Source organism: Astatotilapia calliptera, chromosome 5, assembly GCF_964374335.1.
Source record: "Astatotilapia calliptera chromosome 5, fAstCal68.1, whole genome shotgun sequence".
Taxonomy (NCBI): Eukaryota; Metazoa; Chordata; class Actinopteri; order Cichliformes; family Cichlidae; genus Astatotilapia; species Astatotilapia calliptera.
The window spans coordinates 14,349,038-14,370,681 of record NC_137426.1 but is presented as its reverse complement, the minus strand read 5'-3'; the positions used below and the strand labels follow the sequence as shown (position 1 = coordinate 14,370,681).

At 40.0% G+C, this 21,644-nt stretch overlaps 2 protein-coding genes across 3 annotated transcripts in view; one reads left to right on the top strand and one right to left on the bottom strand.

Moving 5' to 3' along the window:
• Positions 1-21,644, top strand: part of mtss1 (MTSS I-BAR domain containing 1) — a 98,887-nt gene that overhangs the window by 10,944 nt on the left and 66,299 nt on the right. The window lies entirely within an intron of this gene.
• Positions 10,919-13,554, bottom strand: LOC145428678 (histone-lysine N-methyltransferase set-1-like). Its single transcript, XM_080301207.1, has 4 exons — positions 12,186-13,554; positions 11,940-12,102; positions 11,629-11,821; positions 10,919-11,333 (listed from the first exon to the last, which is right to left on the bottom strand). The coding sequence occupies exons 1-4, from the start codon at positions 12,286-12,288 to the stop codon at positions 11,223-11,225; spliced, it is 570 nt and encodes a 189-aa protein (XP_080157333.1). The 5' UTR covers positions 12,289-13,554; the 3' UTR covers positions 10,919-11,222.

Sequence of the window (21,644 nt, the reverse complement as noted above, 5' to 3'; positions counted from 1 at the left end):
CAGCAGTAAAAAGTGCCTAAAACAAGTTAAGAAGTTGTATAGTACTATCTATCTTAATGTTCAAGCCTGAGTTTCAAAAAATTTCAACATAGAAACAAAGCACATGCAGTCAGCTCTGCATGCTGTAGGTCAAACTGTCAAGACATACGAGAAGACCCCTCCTAAAACCAGAGTGATGTCACCATGAAGCAAACTTTGACGGAGTCCCCCAATAACAGTGTGGTCCTCCTAAGTCACATTTGGGTGGTTAACACACACACACACACACACTCAGATGTTATCCAGACTTGCACTTTGAAACAATGAAAAGGACCTACAAGCCACAGTCCATGTAAATCACATCACACCCAGGTGACTGCCAAACACAAACACACACACAGCATCCATAAAGAATGATGATAGATTAAATTATTAGTTCATTAAGTGGTACACTGGATTATATTTACCCTTTCAGGCTCTGGATGTTTCAGGTCCAGATCATTGTTTGGAAAGCTGTTTGGTTGCGGCTTTAGGCAGCTCACAGTCTTCTGAATCTGGCTGGTCTCAGTCTTCGTGTGTAACAGATAGAGAATGAAGACAAAAGAACAGTAATCTGACAGTTACTAAAAATGCATCACTCAAGAGGATGAATAGACCATTTCACTATCGGCAAATAGCGTAAGGTACACATCGTGCATGAGAAACATTCATTAAAATCTGTCCTAGGTCAATGTTACCTCTTCAAAATCTTGCACTGAAGAAGAATGCATGGCTTCTGAGCCTTGCTGAGGCATTTCTTCATCAAGATCCTGCAACAAAGAAAAGATGGCACAAAGATTAGACCAAGTGCTCTTCTTGCAACTGTACTGGGCAGTCCTGTGCTTCTGTCTTTAATTTGCATGTGTGTGTGTGTGTGTGTGTGGGGGGGGGGGGGGGGCTTTCCACTCAAGAAATGTTTTCTTCTGAAAAAAATACTGGCTACAATAATTAACAACTGATTCCTTTGCAATCATCCATCCTCTTCCACTTATCCTTATCAGGATTGTGGGGTAGCAGTTTTGGGGCCTATACCAGCTACCATAGGGCAGTACAACCTGGACAGATCGCCAGTCTAACATGGAAGGACAAGCATTTGCATTCACACCAAAGGGCAGTTTTGAATCACCAGTTAACCTAACCCCATAAGCTACATCTTTGGACTGTGGGAAGAAGCCAGAGTACACAGCCAGAGAGAGCCCATGCATTACAGCAGTAAAAAGTGCCTAAAACAAGTTAAGAAGTTGTATAGTACTATCTATCTTAATGTTCAAGCCTGAGTTTCAAAAAATTTCAACATAGAAACAAAGCACATGCAGTCAGCTCTGCATGCTGTAGGTCAAACTGTCAAGACATACGAGAAGACCCCTCCTAAAACCAGAGTGATGTCACCATGAAGCAAACTTTGACGGAGTCCCCCAATAACAGTGTGGTCCTCCTAAGTCACATTTGGGTGGTTAACACACACACACACACACACTCAGATGTTATCCAGACTTGCACTTTGAAACAATGAAAAGGACCTACAAGCCACGGTCCATGTAAATCACATCACACCCAGGTGACTGCCAAACACACACACACACAGCATCCATAAAGAATGATGATAGATTAAATTATTAGTTCATTAAGTGGTACACTGGATTATATTTACCCTTTCAGGCTCTGGATGTTTCAGGTCCAGATCATTGTTTGGAAAGCTGTTTGGTTGTGGCTTTAGGCAGCTCACAGTCTTCTGAATCTGGCTGGTCTCAGTCTTCGTGTGTAACAGATAGAGAATGAAGACAAAAGAACAGTAATCTGACAGTTACTAAAAATGCATCACTCAAGAGGATGAATAGACCATTTCACTATCGGCAAATAGCGTAAGGTACACATCGTGCATGAGAAACATTCATTAAAATCTGTCCTAGGTCAATGTTACCTCTTCAAAATCTTGCACTGAAGAAGAATGCATGGCTTCTGAGCCTTGCTGAGGCATTTCTTCATCAAGATCCTGCAACAAAGAAAAGATGGCACAAAGATTAGACCAAGTGCTCTTCTTGCAACTGTACTGGGCAGTCCTGTGCTTCTGTCTTTAATTTGCATGTGTGTGTGTGTGTGTGGGGGGGGGGGGGGGGCTTTCCACTCAAGAAATGTTTTCTTCTGAAAAAAATACTGGCTACAATAATTAACAACTGATTCCTTTGCAATCATCCATCCTCTTCCACTTATCCTTATCAGGATTGTGGGGTAGCAGTTTTGGGGCCTATACCAGCTACCATAGGGCAGTACAACCTGGACAGATCACCAGTCTAACATGGAAGGACAAGCATTTGCATTCACACCAAAGGGCAGTTTTGAATCACCAGTTAACCTAACCCCATAAGCTACATCATTGGACTGTGGGAAGAAGCCAGAGTACACAGCCAGAGAGAGCCCATGCATTACAGCAGTAAAAAGTGCCTAAAACAAGTTAAGAAGTTGTATAGTACTATCTATCTTAATGTTCAAGCCTGAGTTTCAAAAAATTTCAACATAGAAACAAAGCACATGCAGTCAGCTCTGCATGCTGTAGGTCAAACTGTCAAGACATACGAGAAGACCCCTCCTAAAACCAGAGTGATGTCACCATGAAGCAAACTTTGACGGAGTCCCCCAATAACAGTGTAGTCCTCCTAAGTCACATTTGGGTGGTTAACACACACACACACACACTCAGATGTTATCCAGACTTGCACTTTGAAACAATGAAAAGGACCTACAAGCCACGGTCCATGTAAATCACATCACACCCAGGTGACTGCCAAACACACACACACACACAGCATCCATAAAGAATGATGATAGATTAAATTATTAGTTCATTAAGTGGTACACTGGATTATATTTACCCTTTCAGGCTCTGGATGTTTCAGGTCCAGATCATTGTTTGGAAAGCTGTTTGGTTGCGGCTTTAGGCAGCTCACAGTCTTCTGAATCTGGCTGGTCTCAGTCTTCGTGTGTAACAGATAGAGAATGAAGACAAAAGAACAGTAATCTGACAGTTACTAAAAATGCATCACTCAAGAGGATGAATAGACCATTTCACTATCGGCAAATAGCGTAAGGTACACATCGTGCATGAGAAACATTCATTAAAATCTGTCCTAGGTCAATGTTACCTCTTCAAAATCTTGCACTGAAGAAGAATGCATGGCTTCTGAGCCTTGCTGAGGCATTTCTTCATCAAGATCCTGCAACAAAGAAAAGATGGCACAAAGATTAGACCAAGTGCTCTTCTTGCAACTGTACTGGGCAGTCCTGTGCTTCTGTCTTTAATTTGCATGTGTGTGTGTGTGTGTGTGTGGGGGGGGGGGGGGGCTTTCCACTCAAGAAATGTTTTCTTCTGAAAAAAATACTGGCTACAATAATTAACAACTGATTCCTTTGCAATCATCCATCCTCTTCCACTTATCCTTATCAGGATTGTGGGGTAGCAGTTTTGGGGCCTATACCAGCTACCATAGGGCAGTACAACCTGGACAGATCGCCAGTCTAACATGGAAGGACAAGCATTTGCATTCACACCAAAGGGCAGTTTTGAATCACCAGTTAACCTAACCCCATAAGCTACATCTTTGGACTGTGGGAAGAAGCCAGAGTACACAGCCAGAGAGAGCCCATGCATTACAGCAGTAAAAAGTGCCTAAAACAAGTTAAGAAGTTGTATAGTACTATCTATCTTAATGTTCAAGCCTGAGTTTCAAAAAATTTCAACATAGAAACAAAGCACATGCAGTCAGCTCTGCATGCTGTAGGTCAAACTGTCAAGACATACGAGAAGACCCCTCCTAAAACCAGAGTGATGTCACCATGAAGCAAACTTTGACGGAGTCCCCCAATAACAGTGTGGTCCTCCTAAGTCACATTTGGGTGGTTAACACACACACACACACACACTCAGATGTTATCCAGACTTGCACTTTGAAACAATGAAAAGGACCTACAAGCCACGGTCCATGTAAATCACATCACACCCAGGTGACTGCCAAACACAAACACACACAGCATCCATAAAGAATGATGATAGATTAAATTATTAGTTCATTAAGTGGTACACTGGATTATATTTACCCTTTCAGGCTCTGGATGTTTCAGGTCCAGATCATTGTTTGGAAAGCTGTTTGGTTGTGGCTTTAGGCAGCTCACAGTCTTCTGAATCTGGCTGGTCTCAGTCTTCGTGTGTAACAGATAGAGAATGAAGACAAAAGAACAGTAATCTGACAGTTACTAAAAATGCATCACTCAAGAGGATGAATAGACCATTTCACTATCGGCAAATAGCGTAAGGTACACATCGTGCATGAGAAACATTCATTAAAATCTGTCCTAGGTCAATGTTACCTCTTCAAAATCTTGCACTGAAGAAGAATGCATGGCTTCTGAGCCTTGCTGAGGCATTTCTTCATCAAGATCCTGCAACAAAGAAAAGATGGCACAAAGATTAGACCAAGTGCTCTTCTTGCAACTGTACTGGGCAGGCCTGTGCTTCTGTCTTTAATTTGCATGTGTGTGTGTGTGTGTGTGTGGGGTGGAGGGGGGCTTTCCACTCAAGAAATGTTTTCTTCTGAAAAAAATACTGGCTACAATAGTTAACAACTGATTCCTTTGCAATCATCCATCCTCTTCCACTTATCCTTATCAGGATTGTGGGGTAGCAGTTTTGGGGCCTATACCAGCTACCATAGGGCAGTACAACCTGGACAGATCACCAGTCTAACATGGAAGGACAAGCATTTGCATTCACACCAAAGGGCAGTTTTGAATCACCAGTTAACCTAACCCCATAAGCTACATCTTTGGACTGTGGGAAGAAGCCAGAGTACACAGCGAGAGAGCCCATGCATTACAGCAGTAAAAAGTGCCTAAAACAAGTTAAGTTGTATAGTACTATCTATCTTAATGTTCAAGCCTGAGTTTCAAACCACATAGAAACAAAGCACATGTAGTCAGTTCTGCATGCTGTAGGTCAAACTGTCAAGAAATACGAGAAGACCCCTCCTAAAACCAGAGTGATGTCACCATGAAGCAAACTTTGACGGAGTCTCCCAATAACAGTGTGGTCCTCCTAAGTCACATTTGGGTGGTTAACACACACACACACACACACTCAGATGTTATCCAGACTTGCACTTTGAAACAATGAAAAGGACCTACAAGCCACAGTCCATGTAAATCACATCACACCCAGGTGACTGCCAAACACAAACACACACACAGCATCCATAAAGAATGATGATAGATTAAATTATTAGTTCATTAAGTGGTACACTGGATTATATTTACCCTTTCAGGCTCTGGATGTTTCAGGTCCAGATCATTGTTTGGAAAGCTGTTTGGTTGCGGCTTTAGGCAGCTCACAGTCTTCTGAATCTGGCTGGTCTCAGTCTTCGTGTGTAACAGATAGAGAATGAAGACAAAAGAACAGTAATCTGACAGTTACTAAAAATGCATCACTCAAGAGGATGAATAGACCATTTCACTATCGGCAAATAGCGTAAGGTACACATCGTGCATGAGAAACATTCATTAAAATCTGTCCTAGGTCAATGTTACCTCTTCAAAATCTTGCACTGAAGAAGAATGCATGGCTTCTGAGCCTTGCTGAGGCATTTCTTCATCAAGATCCTGCAACAAAGAAAAGATGGCACAAAGATTAGACCAAGTGCTCTTCTTGCAACTGTACTGGGCAGTCCTGTGCTTCTGTCTTTAATTTGCATGTGTGTGTGTGTGTGTGTGTGGGGGGGGGGGGGGCTTTCCACTCAAGAAATGTTTTCTTCTGAAAAAAATACTGGCTACAATAATTAACAACTGATTCCTTTGCAATCATCCATCCTCTTCCACTTATCCTTATCAGGATTGTGGGGTAGCAGTTTTGGGGCCTATACCAGCTACCATAGGGCAGTACAACCTGGACAGATCGCCAGTCTAACATGGAAGGACAAGCATTTGCATTCACACCAAAGGGCAGTTTTGAATCACCAGTTAACCTAACCCCATAAGCTACATCTTTGGACTGTGGGAAGAAGCCAGAGTACACAGCCAGAGAGAGCCCATGCATTACAGCAGTAAAAAGTGCCTAAAACAAGTTAAGAAGTTGTATAGTACTATCTATCTTAATGTTCAAGCCTGAGTTTCAAAAAATTTCAACATAGAAACAAAGCACATGCAGTCAGCTCTGCATGCTGTAGGTCAAACTGTCAAGACATACGAGAAGACCCCTCCTAAAACCAGAGTGATGTCACCATGAAGCAAACTTTGACGGAGTCCCCCAATAACAGTGTGGTCCTCCTAAGTCACATTTGGGTGGTTAACACACACACACACACACACTCAGATGTTATCCAGACTTGCACTTTGAAACAATGAAAAGGACCTACAAGCCACGGTCCATGTAAATCACATCACACCCAGGTGACTGCCAAACACACACACACACAGCATCCATAAAGAATGATGATAGATTAAATTATTAGTTCATTAAGTGGTACACTGGATTATATTTACCCTTTCAGGCTCTGGATGTTTCAGGTCCAGATCATTGTTTGGAAAGCTGTTTGGTTGTGGCTTTAGGCAGCTCACAGTCTTCTGAATCTGGCTGGTCTCAGTCTTCGTGTGTAACAGATAGAGAATGAAGACAAAAGAACAGTAATCTGACAGTTACTAAAAATGCATCACTCAAGAGGATGAATAGACCATTTCACTATCGGCAAATAGCGTAAGGTACACATCGTGCATGAGAAACATTCATTAAAATCTGTCCTAGGTCAATGTTACCTCTTCAAAATCTTGCACTGAAGAAGAATGCATGGCTTCTGAGCCTTGCTGAGGCATTTCTTCATCAAGATCCTGCAACAAAGAAAAGATGGCACAAAGATTAGACCAAGTGCTCTTCTTGCAACTGTACTGGGCAGTCCTGTGCTTCTGTCTTTAATTTGCATGTGTGTGTGTGTGTGTGTGGGGGGGGGGGGCTTTCCACTCAAGAAATGTTTTCTTCTGAAAAAAATACTGGCTACAATAATTAACAACTGATTCCTTTGCAATCATCCATCCTCTTCCACTTATCCTTATCAGGATTGTGGGGTAGCAGTTTTGGGGCCTATACCAGCTACCATAGGGCAGTACAACCTGGACAGATCGCCAGTCTAACATGGAAGGACAAGCATTTGCATTCACACCAAAGGGCAGTTTTGAATCACCAGTTAACCTAACCCCATAAGCTACATCTTTGGACTGTGGGAAGAAGCCAGAGTACACAGCCAGAGAGAGCCCATGCATTACAGCAGTAAAAAGTGCCTAAAACAAGTTAAGAAGTTGTATAGTACTATCTATCTTAATGTTCAAGCCTGAGTTTCAAAAAATTTCAACATAGAAACAAAGCACATGCAGTCAGCTCTGCATGCTGTAGGTCAAACTGTCAAGACATACGAGAAGACCCCTCCTAAAACCAGAGTGATGTCACCATGAAGCAAACTTTGACGGAGTCCCCCAATAACAGTGTGGTCCTCCTAAGTCACATTTGGGTGGTTAACACACACACACACACACACTCAGATGTTATCCAGACTTGCACTTTGAAACAATGAAAAGGACCTACAAGCCACGGTCCATGTAAATCACATCACACCCAGGTGACTGCCAAACACACACACACACAGCATCCATAAAGAATGATGATAGATTAAATTATTAGTTCATTAAGTGGTACACTGGATTATATTTACCCTTTCAGGCTCTGGATGTTTCAGGTCCAGATCATTGTTTGGAAAGCTGTTTGGTTGTGGCTTTAGGCAGCTCACAGTCTTCTGAATCTGGCTGGTCTCAGTCTTCGTGTGTAACAGATAGAGAATGAAGACAAAAGAACAGTAATCTGACAGTTACTAAAAATGCATCACTCAAGAGGATGAATAGACCATTTCACTATCGGCAAATAGCGTAAGGTACACATCGTGCATGAGAAACATTCATTAAAATCTGTCCTAGGTCAATGTTACCTCTTCAAAATCTTGCACTGAAGAAGAATGCATGGCTTCTGAGCCTTGCTGAGGCATTTCTTCATCAAGATCCTGCAACAAAGAAAAGATGGCACAAAGATTAGACCAAGTGCTCTTCTTGCAACTGTACTGGGCAGTCCTGTGCTTCTGTCTTTAATTTGCATGTGTGTGTGTGTGTGTGGGGGGGGGGGGGGGGGCTTTCCACTCAAGAAATGTTTTCTTCTGAAAAAAATACTGGCTACAATAATTAACAACTGATTCCTTTGCAATCATCCATCCTCTTCCACTTATCCTTATCAGGATTGTGGGGTAGCAGTTTTGGGGCCTATACCAGCTACCATAGGGCAGTACAACCTGGACAGATCACCAGTCTAACATGGAAGGACAAGCATTTGCATTCACACCAAAGGGCAGTTTTGAATCACCAGTTAACCTAACCCCATAAGCTACATCATTGGACTGTGGGAAGAAGCCAGAGTACACAGCCAGAGAGAGCCCATGCATTACAGCAGTAAAAAGTGCCTAAAACAAGTTAAGAAGTTGTATAGTACTATCTATCTTAATGTTCAAGCCTGAGTTTCAAAAAATTTCAACATAGAAACAAAGCACATGCAGTCAGCTCTGCATGCTGTAGGTCAAACTGTCAAGACATACGAGAAGACCCCTCCTAAAACCAGAGTGATGTCACCATGAAGCAAACTTTGACGGAGTCCCCCAATAACAGTGTAGTCCTCCTAAGTCACATTTGGGTGGTTAACACACACACACACACACACACACACACTCAGATGTTATCCAGACTTGCACTTTGAAACAATGAAAAGGACCTACAAGCCACGGTCCATGTAAATCACATCACACCCAGGTGACTGCCAAACACACGGCATCCATAAAGAATGATGATAGATTAAATTATTAGTTCATTAAGTGGTACACTGGATTATATTTACCCTTTCAGGCTCTGGATGTTTCAGGTCCAGATCATTGTTTGGAAAGCTGTTTGGTTGCGGCTTTAGGCAGCTCACAGTCTTCTGAATCTGGCTGGTCTCAGTCTTCGTGTGTAACAGATAGAGAATGAAGACAAAAGAACAGTAATCTGACAGTTACTAAAAATGCATCACTCAAGAGGATGAATAGACCATTTCACTATCGGCAAATAGCGTAAGGTACACATCGTGCATGAGAAACATTCATTAAAATCTGTCCTAGGTCAATGTTACCTCTTCAAAATCTTGCACTGAAGAAGAATGCATGGCTTCTGAGCCTTGCTGAGGCATTTCTTCATCAAGATCCTGCAACAAAGAAAAGATGGCACAAAGATTAGACCAAGTGCTCTTCTTGCAACTGTACTGGGCAGTCCTGTGCTTCTGTCTTTAATTTGCATGTGTGTGTGTGTGTGTGTGTGGGGGGGGGGGGGGCTTTCCACTCAAGAAATGTTTTCTTCTGAAAAAAATACTGGCTACAATAATTAACAACTGATTCCTTTGCAATCATCCATCCTCTTCCACTTATCCTTATCAGGATTGTGGGGTAGCAGTTTTGGGGCCTATACCAGCTACCATAGGGCAGTACAACCTGGACAGATCGCCAGTCTAACATGGAAGGACAAGCATTTGCATTCACACCAAAGGGCAGTTTTGAATCACCAGTTAACCTAACCCCATAAGCTACATCTTTGGACTGTGGGAAGAAGCCAGAGTACACAGCCAGAGAGAGCCCATGCATTACAGCAGTAAAAAGTGCCTAAAACAAGTTAAGAAGTTGTATAGTACTATCTATCTTAATGTTCAAGCCTGAGTTTCAAAAAATTTCAACATAGAAACAAAGCACATGCAGTCAGCTCTGCATGCTGTAGGTCAAACTGTCAAGACATACGAGAAGACCCCTCCTAAAACCAGAGTGATGTCACCATGAAGCAAACTTTGACGGAGTCCCCCAATAACAGTGTGGTCCTCCTAAGTCACATTTGGGTGGTTAACACACACACACACACACACACACTCAGATGTTATCCAGACTTGCACTTTGAAACAATGAAAAGGACCTACAAGCCACGGTCCATGTAAATCACATCACACCCAGGTGACTGCCAAACACACACACACACAGCATCCATAAAGAATGATGATAGATTAAATTATTAGTTCATTAAGTGGTACATTGGATTATATTTACCCTTTCAGGCTCTGGATGTTTCAGGTCCAGATCATTGTTTGGAAAGCTGTTTGGTTGCGGCTTTAGGCAGCTCACAGTCTTCTGAATCTGGCTGGTCTCAGTCTTCGTGTGTAACAGATAGAGAATGAATATACAGTGCATTTTTGAAGAGGCTTTTGAAACATTAAATAAACTGTATGAGAAAGATAAGTTTCAAGCTATTGTCTTTAAAATATTCACTGTCATGTATAGAGAATTTAAGGCCCTATGATTAAGAGACAAATAGTCAGTGTGATTTCTTTATTTTTTAAGCCATTGCTAAAGGAGTAAAACAATCACCTGTAGCAGCAACGAACTGTCACTAGGGCCCATTTATCTTCAAGGGACAAAATTTAAAATGAATCTAACTAAAGAGGCTACACAGCAAAATCTCCAGTGTTAAATTAACACTAGAGAGTGTCTATATGGGTCCACACAACACTGTTGAGTGTTGAATTAACACTTTTGACAGTGTTATATGTTTAAAAGTAACCTAGTCAGTTTTGAAGATTAACAAAGACTAACACTGAGCAGTGCTGATTTTCTAACACTGGAATATTTCTAACATTTTGAGTTATTTTCCAGTGTTAGAAAATCAGCACTGCTCAGTGTTAGCCATTGTTAATCTTCAAAACTGACTAGGTTACTTTTAAACATATAACACTGTCAAAAGTGTTAATTTAACACTCAACAGTGTTGTATTTAACACTCAGAGGTGTGGACCCTTATAGACACTCTCCAGTGTTAATTTAACACTGGAGATTTTGCTGTGTAGAATCACATTAAACATCAATCACTGTTAAAATTTAGAAACCGAAAGCCATTTTTTATTTCTGCATACCTGCTGATATTTTTTTAGTGCTTTTAGAGGGCTTTGATGTGGCAGCCATCACAATTGCCTGTTTTCCATTAGTACCTACCCCTGTTTTTCCAGTAGGTTATAGTACCATGTAGTTTTTCAGTAACTACTGCACCAAGGTTCCAAGTGATCCAAAGTGATCAGAAAATTTGACATAGACTGAATGCCACCAGGTGGCTGGTCAATGGTGTCACTCGATAAGTTATGAGTGCGCCTCCTTCGTGAAAATCCAAGCCATCATTTTTGAAACTCTGAAATGTTTGAAATAGCGACCAAAATTAACAGCGTGATCCCTGAATTGAACACTAAAGTATAGACTGAGCAGCAGGCATTTTGTCACCTTGACGTCCATGCTTGCTGTGGCATTTATATCACTGGATGCTCGGCTGCATTGCTATAGTTACCCCAGGCACAGTAGGTGATACTCAATTTCAGTGAAAAACTAGATGCCCTAAGTCACGTTAAGCCAATTTGAGTAGGTACAAATGTAAAAATGGCTTAGGGTATGCAATTTATCAGTTCCAAAAAGTACAATTGTAGAAATACCTTGCATCTCCAGAGCCAATCCGAGTCACCATAATTATAGTCTATTTCTTCGCCTGGACTTATGTCTCTGCTTGCAAATAAGCATAGATGGGGCTTTCCATTGATATTTAATATTTTCATCTTAGCACTTGGACTGATGTGGTTGTCGTTGACAAGTCTGCCTAATGACCCATCTTCTTGAGATGCATCCACACTGTGGGGTTAGGCAAAAAAGTATTAGCTTAACTAGTTAGTTAGGAAGCTTTTTTTTTCATAAATCAAAAGCAATGTGTCATTTAATCTTAATCAAACTACACTGATATAATACGCACCACCAGAGTTTTCCATCAAACTTGAATTCAAACATGAACACCTTCAGGCTGTCATGATAAACTCTGTGTCTCCGCTCACATTCTTCTTTTGTTATGAGTTTACCTCTGTATTCCAAAAGAAAGTCTCCTTTTTGGAATGGAACAGTCGTGAAAATGCCCCGACCTGAATTGCAGAGGCATACCAAGTGAGTGACAAAAGACAAAGTGACAAACTCCAAATCTAATCCAAACTAAAGACCAACTTACCTTTGAAGGCATTTATGTAGTGGATATCAAGTCCCAGTTTGTCCCTTCCAGCAGAAACATGACAGACTGCATCCTCCCGTGGAGGAATGCGTCTCCTTCGCATGTTCTCCTGTACGATTGGCTGTATTACCAAAGCATATAAAGTATTACGATTATCGTCATCATTGTCATCATCATCAGTAGTAGCAGAACTAGCAGTAGTGTAGTTTACAGCATAAACACAGCTGACTTATTCATAGTGCTAATTTATGCCTTCTTTTAAAATGTTAAAGGCCTAGTACTCAAAATGGCGACATGTGACATTTCTGTAATGGCGACTGCAGAGAGTGATACAAGTACTGAGAAAGCTTAGGCATCAAAACTGTAAGAAGTTTTTTCTTCAGGCATATAAATAAATACACGACTAAATACACTTATACCCTTGCTTTTATTTTAGGGCTGTCAGCAGAATGACAGACATTGGACAAACTGCCCGAAATTAGCTAACAGCGACATCAGGGATTTTGACTCAGACTGCGCTGGTTTAATTGTTAATCGCGTTAGTCGCGATGTCGGCATTAACACGTTTAAGCCACAATAATGCTTTAACACCGAGTAAATCCTAACACGGGTTAGCCCGCTTTATCGCGTTGACGCGGTTAGTCGTCAGCCCTATTTTATTTACTCAATGACAAACGCTGGGGCCGTTTTACTTCTTCAAAGACTCACTAACAGTCCATAAAGCATAAATTAAACCAGTTTAATATAGGCCTGTGCACCTATAATTTCATATAGTATTAAAGTCATGGTGCATTTTACATTAAAAAAGGCTTACCTTTGTGTTTTTAATCCGTCTTCGTATTGCCGTCGACATACACTTGTTAAAGGGCACGCGCGCGAAAGTTGTGGCGCCGTTTCCTGTAGGTACCGCCTATATATATAGCCTACCAATCACAATGACTTCCGGCCGTGTGTATTGAAAATGTGTATTAAATTGCAGTACCTACACACATCCACTCTAACTCGAAACGTCGCTGTGCAATACACTGGAATACACAAAAATCAGGTGAGGGGTATAGGTGGACTTTTAAGAAAATCAGAAAATCTTTTAATTATAGTTTAATAAATGAATTTACACTACAGTTTAAGCAAATACAGGTCAAAAGATAAATAATGACCTCATAAGAAGTAGAAAAAATTATTATTTAGACACTTAAAAATGCATTTACAAGTCATGTTTTAGGGGGACACATGAATACACAGCAAAAAGTCGAAATGTCCCCGGAGCCCAGGTACAGCGCAGGTCAAATGTCAATCCATACCACATAGACGCACTCACACACACACACACACACACACACACACACACACACACACACACACACACACACACACAGAGTCATGTCTAATTAAGTAGAGTCTCTCTTCAGATAAATCTCTCCTCCGGGCATCATAACGTGCCTGTGAAGATTTCACACTTCTGAATTAACCAATAGGCAGGGAGGCACAGATGCTTTTAGCAGATTGTAGGTCATTTTGTGATGCACTGATCCAACTTCTTCCAGTTCTGTTACTAAGTACTGATCCAGTACCGGTGTTAATAGTCAGGATTATCCCTATGTAGATTATGCTTTTCATCAGACTTTAAGGAAGAACATGAGAATATTATTTCCTGTGTAAGAGAATAAATCAGGAACTAGCAGGACCAGGATGGATTAAATAAAAACAAATATAACCGCGTATTTACATTATTTACCTAATTTATTTACACTAGTGTCAATTCAGCTCTGTGTGAGAGTTTTATACTGGATGCTGTTGTCATTTAATGTTAGCACATCTCACTTATGTGTTTAGACGAAACTTCTCTCCCTCTTCGGCACTTGTACAAATGGGACTTAAGAGTTGATTGGTGCAGTAGTAGTCCTGCATTTCCTCTCCCCATTGGACGGCTAGGAAAAAAAGTGACAGTGCTTCAACTCATGGTGGCCAGGAAAAAAATTACATAATGGAAAGGAGAAACCAGTTCAGTTAATCTAGTTACAGTCTGGATTATTAAGTAGATATTAATGGTAAATATAACTTCATTTTTTCCCCCCATGGACTCCTCAGAAAAAGGTGATGGGTGTGTCATGACATAGCCCAGCAGAGTGAATCATAATAGCACCAACAGCCCTCTTTTCTTCCAGGCTATTGTCCACACATGTCCTGATGTGGTTATGCGTTGCTCCAGTGGAGTGGTTATTCTTACACTTATTCTTCTTTCTTACAGCAAAAATCTTAAACACAATTATTTTGCGAAATATTGGGTTATGGATTATTTGATTGATATTAATTACTCACTGACTTTGGAGAAATTGTGGATTGATTGAACTCTTCATTGCATTTAAGTGGATTTCCTTGAAGTTTATTTATAATTTTTATGAAAACGAGAAAATAAATGAATATAAGCTTAATTAAATTTGTCTGCCAGGGCGTTAACTTTGACCTCCACAGAATAGCAAAAGCAAAGGAAAGGGTGTCATGAAAGTTAGAGTTAAAAAATTGCACAGCACAAACTTGCATACAGCAATTTAATTTCTATATTTAAATACAGCTTAACTGTGCTAGGTAGTGGCATTGTTATCTGCTTTACATTTGGCCATCATCGTTTAAAATTAAGAGAGAGAGAGCAAGGGCTGCAGCATTGGAAGCTTTGACTAACATGCACACCCACACCCAGGACCGGATGTTGCCTAATTTAAATGGACTATGGATTGCAGTGAAATATGTGGTTGATGTTTCACCATCATCTCAAAAATGTGTTGGATTGTGCGTTTTCCCCACATTATTACAATGCTGAATCAAGCATAATGAACTTTTAGATCCGAATGCTCCTTCAGTTCCCATTGGTAAACGAACACCGAGACGCTGCTGAGAGTTAAAGTGTCTTTCTCTCTCACCTCCAATAAAATAAACGGTGTATGTTCTTTAGGTGTTTAGGTGACATTAGGGCTGCCACAAACGATTATTTTGATAGTCGACTAGTCACCGATTATTTATGCGATTAGTCGACTAATCAGATCATCATCCATTGAACTTAAAACGTACAGCTTATTGCACCAGCAGCATCTGCTCTTATATAACTATCATTAGCTTACAGCTTTAAGCTTTTAAGGTGCTAACTAAAAATAAAGACAAGATGATAGTTTATTCAATTTTAATGAAATTTGCAGATTGTTTCGGTAAAGTTTAATAAACTCCTTGCTATCTAAAATATAACAGGACACCGGAGAATATTCTCAAGCATCTCACACTTCTGATAATCAGCTGTCTGCTTGACGTTTATTCAGCTGTGTAAAAACTATAACTTTAATCTCAGCCAAACAGATTTACTCAGGAACAAATAAAATACTAAAAAAAAAAAAAAAAAAAGCCAAACAATAACATTTTTAATTTATCTAAGTGACTCATATATATTTAACCTGAGTAGCGAAAGACAGCAGTGGGTTTGAAAACAATTTGCCGGGAGTCCGGTGTTCTCACGGCGCTAGTAACCTAGCCCCCGGCTAGCTATCGAGCTAGTGGGTAACAGACGTCTCCGAAAACGTCAGAGCGCTTTTGAAAATATGTGGTGTCCTGATAAACTGAGCCGATATTTGAGGTTTACACAGCTACATTCTCGCCTGAAAATATGTTAAACGTTTATTTTGTGACCCAGAAAGAATAATAAGAGTAATATTAAAACTAACTAGCTGCCGCCACTGTTGGAAACTGAGCAGGGCCGCGCTATGAATTCTGGGACACAGCTTCCTCTTCGGGGTTTAACGGCAGCTGGCATCCTTGTACATGCAGTGCTGCCATCTTCTGTTTCAGTCCGTTATTACACTCTTAAATCCTACTACTCATTCCTGCGTCTTTTGCGATCTTACAAAGCTTCAAACGACGCGTCGACTATTGAATCAGTCGTCGACGATTTTGATAGGTGACGTAATCGTGACTAGTCGACCAATCGTGGCAGCCCTAGGTGACATCCATAGATTTGGGGGGGGGAGGGGAGATTCGAGGTTGAGCAAGTTATGGCCAGGCTAACATAAAAAAATTAGCACAGGGGAAATGGAGGATGAGGGTAATTTTTTTTTTCTGAGTAAATGTCCATGTTGAGGGTCCTTGATGGACAGTGATAATTGGCATCATAGAAAAGAAAGGAAAAAAATAGATCAAACTTTAGCCAAGAAATCATCTGAGATGATATAAGATTAATAGTTCAAGTGTTTCCTTGTCGTTTGGATTATTTGGTATCAGTAAAGTCCCAATCCTAAGTTTAATGCTCACTTAGAAATTTTAGTCTGACGAAGGGGGAATATTTTCTGAAGTGTTCTAATAGCACGAGTAAAAAAGCTGGAGAGTCAGAGTATAACTGTTGAATAGTTTTGCGAACTTGTGTCTGACAGAGCTCTGCAGAATGTTTACATCATCAGTTAACACACGGACTGTCTTAACAGCATGTGTGGAAATGCGTCCAAGAGCTAAAGAGGCTCTCAGTGTTCATTCACTTAAGACTCCTTAGCAAGCAGACTTTCTGTGCTGTCTTAAATTGAGGCTCCAGTCCACAGCTCTATAAGATAATTACATTATCTTATAGAGCTTACAAGTGGTCAGCTGTGTTTTAATCTCAACTCATCATCTCATTATTATATTCTCCTCCAACTTCCTCTTTGATGCAAAGACATGTTACCTATCAGAAGAAAATCCATGCTGCTGCAGCTTCATTAGACCTTTGAGTTCTCCTGGAGAGAGACAGACGGATTATTGATTTCTGTCTCGGCTATATCAGGAGTGGCGTTATGAGTCATCGACCTCCCACACTCATCTGTTTTTGCTCACATCTATCCTTCCATCCTGACATCCTTGGTACTTCTGTTTTCATGCTCTGACTGTATCCCCCCCGTCTTTATTGGTGACGTCACACTGCATTTGTCACATTGCTCATATAACGTTTATGGTTCCTCATAGTTTAGTGTGTGTGGGAGCGGCTGATTTCAGGGAAGTCTTAGTGTTGTTGACAGGATTATAGGCAGCCTCAGGTGAATGTGGGCGAGGACACACACTCTTAATGAGCATGCGTTTCTTCAGAACTGGCCAAACAAACTCACATGTAAAGGTGTGTCATCTGTGTGGTTATGTTGTGAGGGAAGGAGGAAGAATAATTAAAATGAGAGCAAATACAGAACTGAAGGAGGGACATTAGAAATAACAGGTTGAGAAATGGATAATTAGGAAAACAGAAGACAAAGAAGAAAAAGAAAAAAGTAAATGAAAGAAGAGATGTGCCTCAGGTGATGTTTTAAAGTTGAGACAATGAACAAAGACCTGAGCCTCCTCCCTGGATAAAATGATCAAACAAAGTAAAGCTACATGCATTCAGGTGCTTTTAAATCGATCATTGTCATCAGTAAGCTGCCCTCTAGCGCATTAAAAAACAGTAAAATCCTGCTGAGAAAAGCTTAGTGCTCACCAGCTTTACACTGTTATGATTTTTCTTCTGAGCATATGATAGATTAGTGTGCAGAGTTCATTGCAGCTCTGAACTTTTCCAGATATTACTTAATGGAGCTGTAAGGAGAAAATGAACAAACTGCACACATTAAAGAGTGCTAGCTTCCTGAGTACAAGGGTAAAATGATGTTTTGTGCCAATGTGAGAATAAGCTAGCTAATTGAAGCTAAATGTAGTGTCAAGTTTCCTTCTTTGCCAAAAACCAGTGTATTTTTCAGGACTAAGAAATGTCTAACTGCGTGTTGAGCTGGGGAATTGATAAGATTTTAATTTCATGAACAATTTGGTCTTTCATCAATTATGAAAACTAGATAATCAGGATAAAAAAAACAATACTTTTTATGTTTTCTTTTAATATCCCTTTACAGTTGTGCCCTGTTCTAGTTCAGCTAAAATGTCAGGAAGGTTGTCTGCAGCTGACTTTGTCTTGAGGATTACCTGTTCTAATTTTGTCAGCACATGACTGAAGTGTTGGTTGGGTGTATGCTCTTCGTTGCTGTCTTCATGGCTACCATGCAAATCCCTGTGAATCCCTGTGAGCAGTCTAGACCTCTCTTTCCCCCGTCTGTCTTTTATCTCCTTTAAAAAAACCTCTTGATAAAATTAAAACTGTAAATATACATGTAATTTAAAAGTTAAGTAAATTTTAAATTTCAGTAATTATATGATATTGAAGTTAATAAATAACTGAACAAATGAACAACATTGAAAATATTGACTAAAAATAATAAACATACACCTTAATAAAAAGGTTTTAATGTTATTATCCAGGGCTTTTATTCATGTGGTCTACTTCTGTTCAAGCTGTCCTTTATGAGGCACTAAGATGTGTTAAACATTCTGGCCTAGCGTATTGTATTTCTTAATTACTGAACTTACAAGTGGACAGATATTAGCTGCAGTATTAAGGTATGACATTAACCTTATTTATTATCTCTTTGTCAAACTTCCTGTTTTGTTTTATGTGTAAAATGGTTAAAGGCAGCAGTAAGATAATAAGTTTATAACTTTTCTATTAAAAATAAAGAAGAAAGATTATTAGGCTCTGTGGAAGGTCACCTTAGGTCATGTAGGCTGCTGAGCTTGCAATACACTGGTTTAAACCCTGAGTAAACTAACCTAGCCTCATTGCCTTAACTATATTCGAACCAATAATGCTTAAGCATACAATCACCCCTGAAGGCAAATTTGAGCAGGAAAAGTCCTGTGAAGACAAACTGATCATGCCCGTCTTATTCATTTAAACAGACTACATTTCTCAGATTTTACTGCAACCTTTCAGATCAGGCTGATCTGTTCTAACGTGCAGAAACGCAACCTCATGAGGATCCAGCTGGTGAATCACGATACAGCAACAGACTTGACTGTGCATGGAGTTCAGCTTAAAAGAGGGTGTTGGATTTAACTTACAAACACCTGGATATCATTACATACATTACCTATGAACAGTAGTCATTACATACTTATTTGGTAGTTCTTGATGCAGAACCTTTAATTAGTTGCAGGAAAAGAGTTGAAAGTTTCTTTCAAGAACTGGAAATTTTCATCTTTTTTGTTTTTGTAGCTCTGTAATGCTTAATGTTTTTTATGAGATGTGGAGAAATGGATGCCTAATCAGAAGGAGATTAAGTGGCAAGACTGAAGGAGAAAGAGATACTCAAATCATATGCAAAGAAATGGTCACATGGAGATCTGCTGTCCTTTACTTCCTCTTCTCCACCCTAACGGGAACCCCTGTCAGCACTTTGGAAAACGACAACTGAAGATTAAGGAAAGAGCCAAGAAAATTACTTAACTGCTGGTTTGAGAACATGAAGTGATGAAATATTGAGCATTTCAACATGAAACTACAAGGAGCCACATATTCAGAAAACATTCAAGGCATCTGTTCAGTCTGTCTACAATGCATTAATGAATTTCTGTAACTAGAGTTAAAAGAAACTACAAGTACATCAACTAATGGGCCTAAAATAATATAGTAAAGAGTTTAAAGTACTACAATGTTTTTCCACAGTTTTATGTTCTGTTTGTTGCAGGGCAGCTGCAACAAACGCCTATGATATCAACCAAAGCTGACTCATAAAGTGGTAGATAACAGACTTCTTGAGCCTGGGGATTTCATCCTTTTCTGTAAATCTATAATTAGCAATTTAAAAAAAAGTACATTTACCATTTACTAAACAGGGCTGAATGGGGACAGCAACAATTATATTTTGATCTGCTATGTTATCATCTGAGCAAAAGCAGCCTGCTTAGGGTCTCATCTCACCAAAATTAAAGAACTCTTTAGACTCTTTATTCTCATTCTCATTAGACTTCGCCTGTGGTAAAAGAGAAGCCATACACAAAGGGGGGTTAGGTTTAGTCTTTCGAATTTTGGAAAGCAGATGGTTGTCCTTATTCTGCACTGCAGCCTTATGGGTCCTGGTTTGATTGATCTAACCAGGACATATCTAGTACCAACTTTTTCAGTTATGGAGAGGAGAGTTGGAGTATGACTGACTGTGAACCAGGATATTCTTTGGGGATGAAGCAGAACACTACATTTCTACATTTCCAAAATGAGAGTGATACATTCTGCACAAAGAAACTGGCCATGGACTGTGTTGGAGAGATGGAAAAATAGAAGTGCTATATCTTGGAGTCACAGCTTACCTGATATGAAAATTCAATGTTGAGATGAAGTGTCTGATGCAAAATGGCCACTGTTGTATAAATGAAGAGGAAGCACATGGATAGAGAAATATTATCTCTCATCTCTTTTAGTTCCTATTGTACTTCTAACAGTTCAGCATAATATTTTTAGTCTGGAATCAACTGACTGAGCCTGGCGGGTGCTTGTGGACCCTAAGGAGTAACCTTTTTGGCTCTTAAATATAGCAAACTACGTGAGCAACTTTATGGTATTACAAATGTTATATGAAGAAAGTAGGGAAAGATGCAGTCCAAAGAAAAAAATCATGAAACATAGGAGAGAACAACAAAGTGTACGGGAGCAAACTGAAAGAAAAAATATTTGCGTGACATCAAGGAATGTATAATAAAAGAAGAGAAAGTCCCTTTTCCCCTGCCATTTTCTTATGAAAAAGAAATTCAGATAAAAGATCAGACTGCCGAGTGTGGACCACGTAGACTTTATAGAACAAACCATTAACTCGCGTTGACACATCCTTCCATCAACCCCCACTCCTTTTTAGTCTTCTGTCTTTGAGTCAACCAGTGTTACTCAAACATAACGTCAAACAAACTATCAATGTGCTGTTTGAACAGTCTCACCCTCTCTCCCCTTTGCTTTCTGATGCCTTCAGCACAGTTCCTTTGAGTGCGCCGACTGCCTCCGACATAATTGGCAGGCCAGTGGACAAAATGTCTAGTTTATATTTCCAAATATATATATTTAAGCTAACGTAGTAATTATTAAGTTAACTTCTAAGCTTCAGCTGTGCTTTATCCCAGATGAGAAAACTTTGTGGTTATGTTCTAGTTTATTTAAAAAAATTCTTTTAGTATCGCCATACCCTTCCATTATTGAATGAACAATCTCAAAAACAAACACTGATATTCCTGTGCCTTAAAAGTGCGACCAAAATAGGGTTGTGCCAGTGAATGATGGTCTTTTATTTCCAATAGCTTGCTATGAATCAGTCTTTTATTTAAAGAAAAAAAATCAAGCACATTCCATTTCTTTCTTTACAGTTTTGTGTTTTTGCTCTTCAATTAAAGCTCACTCACATCTTAGTTCGGCTCCAGTCAAGAAGACTAGGAAAGCCTGTGGCCAGCAAGACAAATCGATAGAAAGTAAAACCCTAAAGGTTTATGTGGGTGGGATTATTGAAGGGTGCATTTTTCTCCAAATTACTCAAGGTCTCTCAACCTCCATGACTGATGGCTTTGACGATCCGTCACTTCCACTGTTGTTACCATGCAGATCTCCCAAGGTGTGAA

Excerpts from the sequence above, each read along its gene's own strand:
- LOC145428678 (XM_080301207.1), bottom strand. The coding sequence starts at position 12,288 with ATGCGAAGGAGACGCATTCCTCCACGGGAGGATGCAGTCTGTCATGTT. Across the intron at positions 11,822-11,939 it reads TTTGATGGAAAACTCTGGTG|TGTGGATGCATCTCAAGAAG; the intron begins GTGCGTATTATA and ends CTAACCCCACAG. Across the intron at positions 11,334-11,628 it reads ATTGGCTCTGGAGATGCAAG|AGTTTCAAAAATGATGGCTT; the intron begins GTATTTCTACAA and ends CAAACATTTCAG.